The sequence below is a fragment of the Dunckerocampus dactyliophorus genome, chromosome 6 (genome assembly GCF_027744805.1).
Source record: "Dunckerocampus dactyliophorus isolate RoL2022-P2 chromosome 6, RoL_Ddac_1.1, whole genome shotgun sequence".
Taxonomy (NCBI): Eukaryota; Metazoa; Chordata; class Actinopteri; order Syngnathiformes; family Syngnathidae; genus Dunckerocampus; species Dunckerocampus dactyliophorus.
The window spans coordinates 23833256-23847198 of NC_072824.1; the positions used below are offsets into that span (position 1 = coordinate 23833256).

At 42.8% G+C, this 13943-nt stretch overlaps 1 protein-coding gene across 3 annotated transcripts in view; it reads left to right on the top strand.

Moving 5' to 3' along the window:
- The window catches only part of LOC129182368 (adhesion G protein-coupled receptor L1-like), a 40955-nt gene that overhangs the window by 7102 nt on the left and 19910 nt on the right, over window positions 1–13943 (top strand). For all 3 annotated transcript variants that reach the window (XM_054778375.1, XM_054778377.1, XM_054778376.1), the window contains exon 2: window positions 8197–8316. In XM_054778375.1, the coding sequence (XP_054634350.1) occupies window positions 8247–8316 (70 nt within the window). In that variant the 5' untranslated portion in view covers window positions 8197–8246. The remainder of the gene's footprint in view (window positions 1–8196; window positions 8317–13943) is intronic.

Genomic DNA, 13943 nt, shown 5'->3' on the forward strand with positions numbered 1-13943 from the left:
CACACTTAAGAAAACATCCACCTTTTTATCTTTATTAACTTGAAATATTTAACATAATTAATTGGTTAATTCATTTTATTGCAAGTCAAAAATGTGCAATTTGCATGGTCACATTTTGATAAAGTTTCACATGAGCACTGATAAATAGTAATAAGTAATCATCCCACAGCTCTTTTAGAAATATTGAACACAATTAATTGGTTAATTATAGTAATTCCGGGTCAAAATGTTGTATTTTGCATGGTTGCATTTTGATCAAGTTTCACATGAGCACTGATAGATTAGTAACCATCCTACATCTCTTTTATTCCAGTCGGATGTAGGCGTCCTTTCGTCTGAATGGTTTGAATTTGAGCGTCACTTTTTCTGTCCACTCATGATGGTATATGTTTAAATCTGCATATTAATTTAATACCAACTTGAAGGGGAAAGTTTGAATATCATGATAAAGCGGTATCTGAAGTACAAAAATACATACAAGCAACGATAAAAGCCTGATTTTAGGGGGGAATCCCCACTCACAGTGAAAACCTGTCACTGTGACAGGATTGGAAAACCAGTATAAATGAAATCTTCAAGATTGAACGCTCTTAATGTACAAAATAATCATCAAACTTACTTATTTGTCCACATGATGCACACAGAGCAATTACCAACTTCGTGCTGTGGCTCCTTGCGCCGTGAGGTGTTCAGTCGCACTCGTAATTGTGAGTGGTAGGCGCTAATTGTTTTTCTTCACGTACCCCCTATTACAATTGGCGTATCCCTGGGGGTATGTGTACCCTGCTTTGGGAACCTAGGCTTTAGGTAAAAGTCTCAAAGTACACGTAGATCCTTTATTCTTCTACTGTAATTGCTATCAGCTAGTGGATGGTCGTATTGGAGACACAGCAGCATATCATGCACTGTCTTTACTATGCATCCATCCATTTTCTATACCAGTTCTCATCAAGGTTGCGGGTGAGCTTATTAGCATATCCCAGGACGGGTGTTTCTGATCAACAGAACAGAAGCAAGACAAGGGAACGAAGGTGTGCGGTGAGCACACAAATACCGGAAGACCAACGGTCAGCCCATTCCTGTGATTCAAGTTCCCTGCCAGGATTGCTTTCAACCCTTGGGGGTGTGAACCAATATTGTGGTTAATTGTGATGTGACAACCTGGATATTACAAATTTAGTGTACAATTTTAAAGGTTTAGTAAAATTATTAGGAAAAAAATGAGATCTTATTTTTGTAGTTGCGATGCCATTGTGTCAGGTATAGTTGGGAACTGCTACTGTAAAGTAGCAGGATGTTGCGATACTATAGCAATATCTAATCTATTTGGTCTTCTGGCGGGACATATTGTGCAACACAGTAGCACCTGCAAGCAATTTGATCAAATCTTTGGGTGCACATTGTGCTTGCTGCTGCATCCAGCAACAAATGCTGCTGCTCTCAACAGTGGCGTGCATGACAATGTGGTGTTGGTCCTAATGCTTCCGACTTGGCCCTGAGCGTCGCCTTTGTTTCCCGCCTACAACAAACAAATGATTGACATGTGGCGACACCTCTATTCCCTACAGTCACGCATCGACCAGACAAACACACAAGCTCTAAAACCCCGTAAGTGGTTTGGACTGCAGCCTCAGCCCTCTGGGATCTGTAGAGGTCGACAGACTGAAACAGTTCACTCTATCGCACACGTGGCGAAGTAGCGTGACTTAAAATCCTCTTAATATGTAAATATTATGGGTAATATATTTCTTGTTTTTTTTCCTGCTGTGAGATAAACAGGCAGACAGGCAGACAGTTTTGTCTCTCCCTCATCCTTTGACTCCTCTTCACACAGTCACGCATTCACTCGTCCATTAGCGGCACAACACCACACGCCTGTTTTGTCACTTTGTGCTTTATAGCTCACTAGCCTCAGGCATGCTGCACTCTGAAACCAAATGAGGGGGCAGTTACTCTCTGTTGATTTTATGGTTGATTTTATTATAGTGTGAATCTTTGTACCTGTGAGATTGACATCATTTTCACTCATTTCCACTAGTCTGACTTTATTGGCTTTGACATATTACTGGCTTCCAGGGGAGCAGCTTTGTGGTCTGCCAAGTGTTTGCAGTGCGTGGCAGTTGGCACCTGCTTTTTTGGCACCTATTCTCGAGCTGCGACAATTATCCAGTTAATCGTCAACTATTTCGCTATTCGATTAATCGTTTTTAGGTTTAAACATTTAAATATCCCTGATTTCCCCTCTCAAATATGAATATTTTTTTTACTTTCCTTCGTCATCCATGAAAGCAGAACGGATATCTTTGTGTTTGAAGCAAGATATTCACACACAGCAGCTTTGACTTTGGAAAATAGTGATTGAGATTTTTGCCTCTTTTTTGATGTACAATACCGTTTGTGTTTGGTTTATATTGATTTGGTTCATTGAGGGCCTAACCGATTACTCGACTAATCGAAACGAGTTACAGATTAATCGACTAGGAAAATAAATGTTAGCTGCAGGCCTTGTACAAATCCTGCCACCTGCAGGACTGGAGCGGACTATTATTCGGTGCAATGTTATGATTTTTGAATCAAACTAGCCAGAAAGACATCTGGGATTTTCCTTCCTTGACAGAGGTCTGCACTTTATTAGTTAGTTAGTGGGATTGCGCATACAATATGCAACCAATCTCCATGAAACCTGACAGCAGGCATATGTGCCAGGCAAGATCCCATTAAATTTTGGTTAGGATCTGAACAAAGGTGAACTTGACGTGACTTGTACTGGTGACGGGTGGGACAGTGACCAACCACATCGAGCAGATGGAGGCCGGTAGTGGAACGGGTCTTGCATGTGATGATTTAAAAAAAAATGTAACAGACAAGAGAGACATGTCAAGTTTTCCATAATTCCAAAAGCAGTTCGGGTAAAGGTATTAGTGCATATTAGCATTGTAAGGTAAGAAAAGATAAGACAACTAGATGATGCAATGTCAATAGACATTGCCTGTGAATGCTGAAAAGCTGAAACAAAACTGAAATGCTTTGAAAAGGTGCAAAAATCGAAATATAGAATGAATATGGGAGCTGTTTGGATGCTGAAGCTGGACGCTGAAGCTTTGGATGCTGTTAAAATACGCTAAAACAGAGAATGAAAGTTAAGAGTAGCTTAGAAGCTGAGGTTGACAGTGGACTTGAACTGAACATGTTTGGGTCAGAAACCAAGCATTATACTAACTGAGCCATGCTACTTCTCTGGGTTTAGCAGAATTGGGGTAGTAGCAGTGTGCACCGAATAATTCTTATTGCGCCTCATTTTTTTGTCTAACTCCTCCTTTCACATTGAATGGGCATTTAAATAGCCCATTTATTTTCAATGGGCCAGTTTTCATAAAAAATATGCAATTACACTAAATGTGGGAATATTTAGAAAAGTCAGAATTGGTAGCAACCTTGTCCCGAGTGAGCTGAAGCGAAAGTGAAATGCTTTGCGCAAAATGTGTGTCCCACCGTGGACTGGTACAACAATGCAAGACTAGCAAATTCTGCACCAATTCTTCTTCTTTTTATTCCGTCTCGTTATTCGTCCGCTTCCACAGGCCACATTTTTCAACTTATTCCAAATATTTCAACACAAAAATGTTCCACTTATTCACGCAACGTGTGAACTCTTTTCTCCATGTTTCTAAAATTTCCACATTTCCCAAAATTCAAAAATTTCCACAAAATGTTACCATTGAAAATGAATGGGCCATTTTTCAAACATCCACAGTTCCTACATTTTTCAACCAATTCAAAACATTCCAATTATGAAAACCTTCCACTAACTAAGCACTTCAGAATTCACTATTTTAGACATTCTAAAAATTTCCACTTTTTCCAAATTTTCCAATTTTCCAGAACCCAAATGTTTCTTTTTCTAAGAAAAGTTTCATGTTCTACATTTGTCAACCGATTCAAGCGATTCCAACGTCAAACTGTTCAACCAGTTGAGGACATTAATTCTATCTTAAATTTTAAAAATTCCTCAAAATCCTTGTTTTTTCATAAAACCAGTAACTTTTATGACAACGCTCCTTTTTCCACATTTTCCATCCGATTCACCTCATTCCAACATCAAACCTTTCAACAAAGTCAGGACAATCATGCTAGGAGCCACAGTACAAAATATTCCAAAATTTTGCAAAATGAACATTTTTTCCTAATGCTGCTTTGTTTCAATGGGCTTCTTCCAATGGACGGCCGATTCAATTTGTCAACCGAAACAAGCCACTCCAACATCAAACTGTTCAACACGTTAACGACATTCAGACTCCCAATATTTATACTGAACAAAAATTGCAAATGTAGACACAGATATAAACACATAGCACTATCATGTTAGTTGTTAAAGAAGTGCTGGCTTGAAGGTTGGTTAGCATGTTGGTCACACAGTCAGAAGATCGGGAAGATCTGGGTTCGAATCTCCGCTGGGCATATTTGTGTGGCGTTTGCATGTTCTCCCCGTGCGTGCGTGGGTTTTCTCCGGGTACTCCGGTTTCCTCCTACATTCCAAAAACATGCATGTCAGGTTGATTGGCGACTCAAAATAAAAAAAAACCCAAAACCCAATTATTTTCAAAGACACATATAAGAATTTGGGGGTAGTAGAGTAGATCCTCGCTTTTTGTGGGGCTTATTGTACATTTTGTACACACGACTCACTCCTCCCGTTGACGAAGTTATACGATCTCATCCGATTTCAGATCAACATTCACAATAAAAGTGACTGTTGGAATTATTCGATTAGATTCAGCTCCAGAACCCTCCTTTTCTCCAGACGCACAATCCAGGTTGTAGCCCTAAATATGCCTCACACATTTGGTCACTCACGCATTTTAAATATTCAAAGGCCAGCGGGTTTTCCCGGCTGTCTGAGAAGGCGTTTCTCTAAGGTGCGTCTACTTAACCCACACTGCTTGCCTGTTGTAATCACAGTGAGGATTTATAATCATATATTAAAGGGGCTGTCCCTCTTCTACTCTAAATTATTTAACCCAAAAATATACAAGAACATGTGTGTTACTGATAGTGGTTTATAGGAACAGATTGAACAAATAAATGTCTATATTTGTCACAATTTGAAGTTTAACTTTGTAAAAAATTACCGTTCGAGCCAAATATGACTGCTGTTCAAAAGCAACAACTAACAACTAACTATCGTCGCTAAACTTTGTCAAAATTACTTACAACAAACACTAATGAGCACGTGTGTGTGTGTGTGTGTGTGTGTGTTACATGGGTGCGTGAGCAGGAAGAGGGCAGGATCTAAAGCACCCCCCATGCAGTACCTAGCCAAGGAAGACCGCACGTTTAACTTTTGTTTACCTAGTTCCAAGTTCTGAGGGTAAGAAAGTAGACTGTAGAACAGGGGTGGGCAAACTGCGGCCCACGTTTTAATCCGGCCCACAGGGCGTTTCCAAAATCCTTTTTTTTTTAAACCTTTAACATGGAAAGTGTAGCTGGCAACGTGACTTCCACTGCTACTGTGACGCAGATGCAATCTGTAGCTTGTACGAAAAAAGCCATCCAAACAAAACAACACGTCAACAAACATGACGCTCAAAGTAACCTACCCCCTGCACCCGCCGCAAGGCATGCCGGGTAGCTTGTGGTACTCTTTTTCCCAACATTTTGCCGTGTTTGTCGCATTTTTGCTTGATTGCAAAATATGTCGATGAGGTTGTTAGAGAAGTAAACACGGAGGAGTTAACATGCTTAATATTCATTGTTTTATTGTTCATAGTTCGTATTGTTGTTGGCAGCTGGACTACCCAGCATGCCTTGCGGGCATTTGTAAATAACAGTTTGAAGTTATGTGCTATGTTTAGCACTTAGTTGTTGATGTATGTGATGCGTTAACTTGCTGTGGGTGTGTTGTGTTTCCGTTTCATTGAGCCGTGAGCAAGTACGTCGTTCTGCTTGATGCCACCTACTGTATATATAAACGGCCCCCCGCCGCTACATTTTTCAACGCGATGTGGCCACCGAGTCAAAAAGTATGCCCACCCCTGCTGTAGAAGCTAGTGCTGCTGTAGAAGCACACGCAGTGTGCCACCACCTTGCACTGACATCATGTCAGTATTTAGGCAGATGACTAGGAGAGGTGGATGGAAAATGTATTTCCTGGAGAAAAAAGACGTATTTTGTGACAATAAAAATAAAAATATATTACTGTACTGTATTACCAAACTTTTATTACTCTTATTTACTCAAGAAAGTGGGATAAGGGCAAATTTCACACATTTTTCACATCGTTAGAATGGAGTTTTCTGTAGTGTAAGTAAAATGTCACAGTGGATTTAGGTGTGTGTATTTATATACATGACTTTCTGTATGTGTACTTGTGTCATGTATTTCACTCCAGGCCCACTCATACACACACTTTCATTTAGATTGCTGCTCCTTCAAGTAGGCCGGCCGGTGGCCCGAGGCTGCATCCTGGTTGTAGGCAGGGAGTGCGGTGCTGTGAACAGGGGGACTGGGTGTGTGGCTTTGTCAAGGCCCATCAGTGTCCTTGCTCTACTTTGCACCAACACTTAAGGGTGTGTATGTGCATGTATCGGTGCATGTGCATGTGTGTGTAAAAGAGAGAGAGAGGGGAGGGCGGGGGGGCCTATGCAAGCAAAAGAACATGCTGCCATAAGGCTTTTTGGCTGAGATGAGACATTTATGTGCACTCGTTTTCTTAGTGTGTGTACAGTATGTGCGTGTGTGATAACGCTGGAGAGGATCTCATTCGAGGGAGTGATTTTATGTACCAAATTTACTGTGTGGATGAGTATGTGTGGGCCTGTGTGGTCATATCATAAGGCTTTTATTGTAGGTGTGTTGGTTCAGTGGACTTTAAAAAGGAAAGAACCTCACTTGTTATTCTATGTTTGCGTGTGCGTGTATGCCACGTTATCTTACAGCTAGAATAATACACGACGCGCGCACATGTTCATAATGTAAATCAATACGGTTTATATGAAAGACGTGGTGTGAATATGGTTTTATTAAGGCGTGGTTGAACTTACAAATCAAATGTAATCTATCTAATATTTCCTCAAGGGCTGGAAATACGTGTGTGTGTGTGTGCATGCATTTGTGCGTGCGCACCGAGCACGCACTGTTGCTCTAGTCTAGTCGAGTGCATGTTGGATGTTTGTTGAGGAATGACCTAAATCTGTCTCCCGTCATTACCAAACCTTGAATCCCTTAGAAACACAAGTCAGAAATAAACACACACAATGACTATAGCAACACTATAACACACTATAACATGTTCACCCCCCCCACAAACACACATACATGCTTTTGAGTTGTTTTTTTAATACTGTAACATTAAACACATCATTCAAGCCCAACACTAACCTTCTCCTGAACCCAATTTGGTGCTAAGTCTTAGTCCCCAAATAGCCTTTTTTGATGATTGTAAGGAAACACACACACACGCACACACGATCATACGACATTACAACCGCAGTTCCAGTCAGAGCCATGTTGGGTTCATACTGAGGAGCCATTATCCTGTTGTTTGGCATGCTAGTGTGCATGCATCATGTGTGTTCCTTGCACTGTAACACCATCACACATTCACCTCCGTTCAACTGTTTTGTTCACCGGTCCTTTTGGGGGGAAGAGATTGCATCTGCTGCATCATTTATTTAGGATTACTGAAAAGTGGCCTAATGTGCGCGCGTGTGTGTGTGTTTTTGTGTGTTCTTGTCAAACTGTGTGTGGATAGAAGGATTACTGCTGTTTTGTGGGTCAGTGGCCAGTGTTGCTCCGGGCTAACTAAGGACTTATAACACACATTCGCACATATTTACAAGTGAAAATCCAGACGTCCACAAACCCAGCATGTCTCTTTGCTCTCTTTCACTCTCTCCCTCCCTCCCCAGACGGCACTGGGCTATCACCATGGTAACAGCAGATTGAGAGACTTTGCTGCACGATTGCTCAATTGTTATGTTGGTTTCTCTCGCTCAGTGCTTTCTGTCTGACTGTTGTTCTGTTCTCCTCCCATCTGCTGCATTTCTCACGTGAGCCCCATCACTGTTGCTGCTGCTGCTGCGTGTTATTGACCATCCAGGACACACACACACACACACAAATTATTATCATGCACAGAAAAAGCGGATGCAGCTCTTCACTCTCCATGTCACACCTCCACTTCTGTTTCCTCCCCAGGCTCTTCTAACCCGGCTGGTGGTGTGACGTCTGAAGTCTTCCTTCCCAGCATGGCGGCATCATTGTGGCTGTTTGCTGTGTGTGCGCTCACTTTGGCTCATGTTGCCCCCTCCAGCGAAGGTAAGCTGCTGCCAAGGTGTTGGTACCTGAGTGGGTAAATAAAAAATGGAGTATACCAATAGACCCGTGTGCCAGTTTGTCATGACATCATCATGAGAAATGTGCCTTGGACTACCACCCCAAAACCAAGCCAAAGCCATCTTGGCAAAGTTTTTGTAAGGCAGCGACCTACATAAACAAAAGATTATGAAAACATTTGAAGCATGGCCAAAGGGAGTGTTTCAAAGCTGCCTGTAGCAGCTCCTTAATAAAGCATCAGTCATTCAGCACCATGGAGAGTTGCGACACACCAGCGGCATACTGATCGCGCCGCCGTGTGCTCCCCTTTAATCCTCATACGCCGACGACCTTTTCATGTGTACACGCCACTCTGCTTGATGTGAACAACCAGATTTACCTAATGCTAATGGGATTTTCTCCAATAACCCAGGTTTAGATGGATTAATATGTCAGGTGAGTTTTACACACATTTTGTATATGCATGTGGTCAGAAACCAAATCTTACTACTGATACTTACTACGGATCAAAGATGGCGCCCTCCGTGGCAGACGTCTCTGTGACACTCTCCCGTGTTTTTCTATTTTTTGCTATTTTATTGTTCATTTTGGACATTCAACACACTCACGCAGTACATTACAACAGAGAGACACTTTTGAACATCGGCAGGGTTCACCATGAACCTTCATTTAGCCTCTCAGACTTTGCCTTTCTTCTGCGCCGGGAGAACGCAGCAGCCTGCGGACCTGGTGAGCTGAATACCCGGCGAGCAAAGCATCCGAGGCGTAAACGAGGCAAGCGAGCCGGCCTGCATGCTAGGCTAAAAGCTAGAGCGACGAGGCCACCGCTACCAAGCCTGCTGCTAGCCAACGTCCGCTCTCTTGAAAACAAGATGGACGAACTACGAGCAAGGATTACAGCTCAACGTGAGATCAGGGAATGCTGTGTCCTCACCTTCACAGAAACCTGGCTGACGGAGGATATACCGGACTCGGCGATCCAGTTGGAATCATTTGCTGCTTACCGGGGAGATCGGACTTTAGCGTCTGGTAAACACAGAGGTGGCGGCGTCTGTGTTTACGTAAACAAACGGTGGTGCACAGACGTACAGACGATGGAAAAGCACTGCTCGCAGGACATTGAGCTGCTGATGGTGAAATGCAGACCTTTTTATTTGCCTCGTGAGTTTAGCGCTGTGTATTTAACTGCTGTTTACATCCCACCACGAGCTAACACTGCTAATGCACTAGGCCTCCTGCATGACATCATTGATAAACACGAGACCAAACACCCAGACGCTGTATTTATTATATCTGGCGATTTCAACCACTGTAACCTCAGGACTGTCCTCCCCAAATATTACCAGCATGTGAGCTTTCCCACAAGGGAAAATAACATCCTGGACCAAGTCTACTGCAACATGAAAGGTGCTTTGAAGGCTGTTCCAAGACCCCACTTTGGAAAGGCTGACCACATCTCTATATTCCTTTATCCAACATACAGACAACTTCTTAAAAAAGCTCCCCCTGTACGTACAGCAGTTAAAGTATGGAATGAAGAAACTGATCAAGTACTTCAGGACTGCTTTGGCTGCACAAACTGGGATGTGTTTAAAACTGCAGCGGGGAGGGAAGATTGTACTGTTGATTTGGATGAATATGCTTCTGCTGTTACTGGCTACATTAGCACATGCATAGAGACTGTTACCACCACCAAGTATTACAGAAAATACCCTAACCAAAAACAGTGGATGAACTGTGATGTAAGGGCTAAGCTACGTGCTCGTTCGACTGCATTTGTCATGGGCACCGCTGATGACTACAAAAAGGCCAGATATGACCTGAGGAGGTCCATACGAGAGGCCAAAAGACAGTACAGACAGAAGCTGGAGGGCTACTATTCCACCTCAGACCCTCGGCGCATGTGGGCGGGGCTCCAGCACATCACAGACTATCGACAGCAGAGTAGCGTAGCCACGTCCAGCCAAACCACACTTCCTGATGAGTTGAATGAGTTCTATGCCCGCTTTGATACCCAAACTCCTGATGAGCAGAGAGGGTGGCTGAACCTGGGGAGCACACAGGACTCACCTCTCATGGTGACATCAGCTGATGTGCGCAGGGTTCTAAACAAAACAAACCCACGAAAAGCAGCAGGGCCAGACAACATCTCAGGACGTGCACTTCGGGTTTGCTCATCAGAGCTAGCTGATGTGCTTGCTGACATATTTAACCTGTCGCTTGCACAAGCATCTGTACCGACCTGCTTTAAGTCCACCACCATAGTGCCCGTACCCAAGAAGAGCAACGTGACCTGCTTGAATGACTATCGCCCTATAGCACTCACTCCTATTGTTATGAAGTGCTTTGAAAGATTAGTCATGACCCACATCAAAAAGAGCATCCCGGCGGCAACCGTGGACCCTCTACAGTTTGCATATCGCCAGAACCGGTCCACGGATGATGCAGTCAACACTGCCATCCACACAGCCCTTTCTCACCTACAGGGCCAGGACACATACGTCAGAATGCTATTTATAGACTATAGCTCTGCATTCAATACAGTCAGCCCCCACAAACTCACAGATAAGCTCCTCACACTTGGCCTGTCTCCCTCCCTCTGTAACTGGGTGTTTAACTTTCTCACAGGCAGGCCCCAGTCAGTCAGAGTCCACAACCGCACATCCAGCTCAAGAATTGTGAGCACTGGGACCCCACAGGGGTGTGTGCTGAGTCCACTCCTCTACACGCTCTTCACCTACGATTGCGTGGCCTCCCAGAACAACACCAGCATCATTAAATTTGCAGATGACACTACAGTCATCGGACTGATCACTGGTGGTGTTGAAACATCATACAGAAGAGAGGTGGCGGACCTCATAGCTTGGTGTCGTGATAACAATCTCCTTCTCAATACAGATAAGACTAAAGAGATGATCATCGACCCAAGAACAAGGGAAAAGGAGCCGCATAGACCCCTGTTTATTGATGAGACTGAGGTGGAGAGGGTGAAAACCTTCAAGTTCCTTGGCACACACATCAGCGAGGACCTCACCTGGTCTCACAACACCCAACAAATTCTGAAGAAGTCCCAAAGGAGACTGTACTTCCTGAGAAGACTGAGGAAATTTGGCATGTCCACCACAATCCTGAGTTGCTTCTACAGATGCACTATCGAAAGTGTCCTTACCGCCTCCATCACTGTTTGGTACGGTAACTGTACAACACGTGATAGGAAGGCACTCCAGCGGGTGATCAAGACCTCACAGAACATTGTTGGGGCAGCCCTCCCCACACTGCAAGACATTTATAAATCTAGAGTCCTACGAAGAACACACAACCTCATCAAGGACAGCACACATCCACAACACTCACTATTCACACTCCTACCGTCAGGCAGACGCTACAGGAGTTTGAAGTCCAGGACCACAAGGCTGGCAAACAGCTTTTACCCACAGGCCATCAGGCTCCTCAACGAAGCACTCGCACACGCCGCACGCAACACACGCACACACTCATAGCACTTTATTTATTTATTTATTTGTATTATTTACTTGTATTAATGTCTCTTCTGTTGTTGTTGCTTAATTTATTGGTATATATGTTTATGTGTTTATGTTTCTTATGTTCTTATTCTTTCATTTGTTTTCTTTCTTTTCTTGGGAGAATGAACAGAATAAGATTTTCATTGCATGGTATAACTGCTGTTTTACCATGCACATGACAATAAAACTCTCTTGAATCTCTTGAATCTTGAATATTCATATTATGTTTACTGAGCATCCATATTCATTATTATGGTATTTGGGTGAGTGTTAGTTTAATTAGGGGCACTTGTGTACACGCCAAGCCTGTTTTAAATAAATGAACTAAATATTGATTGATTTCAAAGAGCTTTAAATCTGTTTTTTTTTTGTTGCAATTTTTTGTTCATTCGCCCTAAATCAGTGCTAATTTGTAAATAGGTGATAATTCCGATAAAACGCACGGCGTACATGTCCCACTGTTAAAAAAAAAGCCCACAATATTTATATGTCTTTACGTTTCACTGAATGTTTTTTTTTTTAGATTACGCACCTTTATTGACAGGCCTTGAAGGCACTGTAGTTGCTGTGAAATAAAACTGTATGTGAGGCACATTGACAAGAGACGGAGGAGGGTTCTGGAGCTGAATCTAATCTAATAATTACAACAGTCTCTCTTATTGCAAATGTTGATCCAAAATTGGAGGTAGTGTCAACGTCAAGCTAGCAGGAGAGTTTGTAGCGGGAGTGGGAGCGAGCTGTGTGTCAAAACTTTTTATGGGCGTCTCGATTACTCGCGGCTTTTTGACATTAGCTGGTGGTCGCGGAAAGTAAAACTCACTAAAAGCAGGTATGTACTGTATATCCAAGTGCAGAAAGCTGCAGTTAAATTGAATGTATACTAGCAACGAGGTGTATTTGTCTACAACCATACAGTGTGTGTACACGTTGATATCATCACTTTGTTAACTTATACAATGACGCACATTATATAAATTATTTGAAATGAATTAACACCATCATCAGTTGAAAAAGTCATTTAGTATGTGTGTTGAGTAACATAAATAAATAAAGCATAATAAACTTTTAGGCTTAATCCAAAACGTACATCAGAATTTTGCACATCATCCACAACGCTTATGTGAGACATGAACACATGTCTCTCTCTTTTCTGTGCATTCTAAAGATATAAAAACAGCTTAAAAGAGACCGGCGGAATACGTGTAAGTGGCAATAAGTAATAAGTGGCAATGTTACAAAACCCGTATTTTAGCAATGCAAAAATCTGCCACTGAGCATGCGTGCTCTGTTAGGGGAGTACGTAGGACGTGGGGTACCTATTTCAAACCAGTAAATACCCTGAGACAAAAATTAGTGCATCCTAAAGACAAGGCTCCAAACCAGAAACAGAGCAATGTGGTCTATTCCATCCACTGTAAAGATGAGGAATGCAAAGAGCACTACATTGGGGAAACTAAGCAAATGCTCCAAAAAAGGCTTTATCAACATCGCAGGGACAATGCTAGTGGTCCTCAATCAGCAGTACATCTACACCTGAAAGCTACCAATCACTCTTTTCAGGACAGCGAGGTAAAGATTTTGGCCAAAGAAAACAGATGGTTTGAAAGAGGAGTAAAGGAAGCTATTTTTGTCAAACAACAGAACCCATCATTGAATCGGAATGGTGGTTTGAGGTTTAATTTGGACCCTGTGTTCAGCAGGTTACTGAGACCAAAACCCACAGCTCTTAGTCTTGCAAATGAGGTGAAGGCAGGGCCGAGCCAGAACAATAGATGCTAACAAGCCAGTATCAGAGTCGTTCATACCCAATTCAGGGAGTGACACTTCCCTTTTATCGTAGGTGTGAATAACAGGATAGGATTATACCACTGCTCCGCCCAGGCTTAGTGTAACGAACCAATAGGAGGAGGGTGTTGGCACACCAATTCCGCCCACTCTTACTGTATTTAAGGCCTAAGCTACCAGCACTTATTAGTTTGCTGACGAAGCTCTTCGGATGAGGAGCGAAACGTCCGACACCTTCTACACAGAAGTACAGATGACGTCTCAAGAAGCCTTTTCCTCGATGGACAACTCCTGTACGAC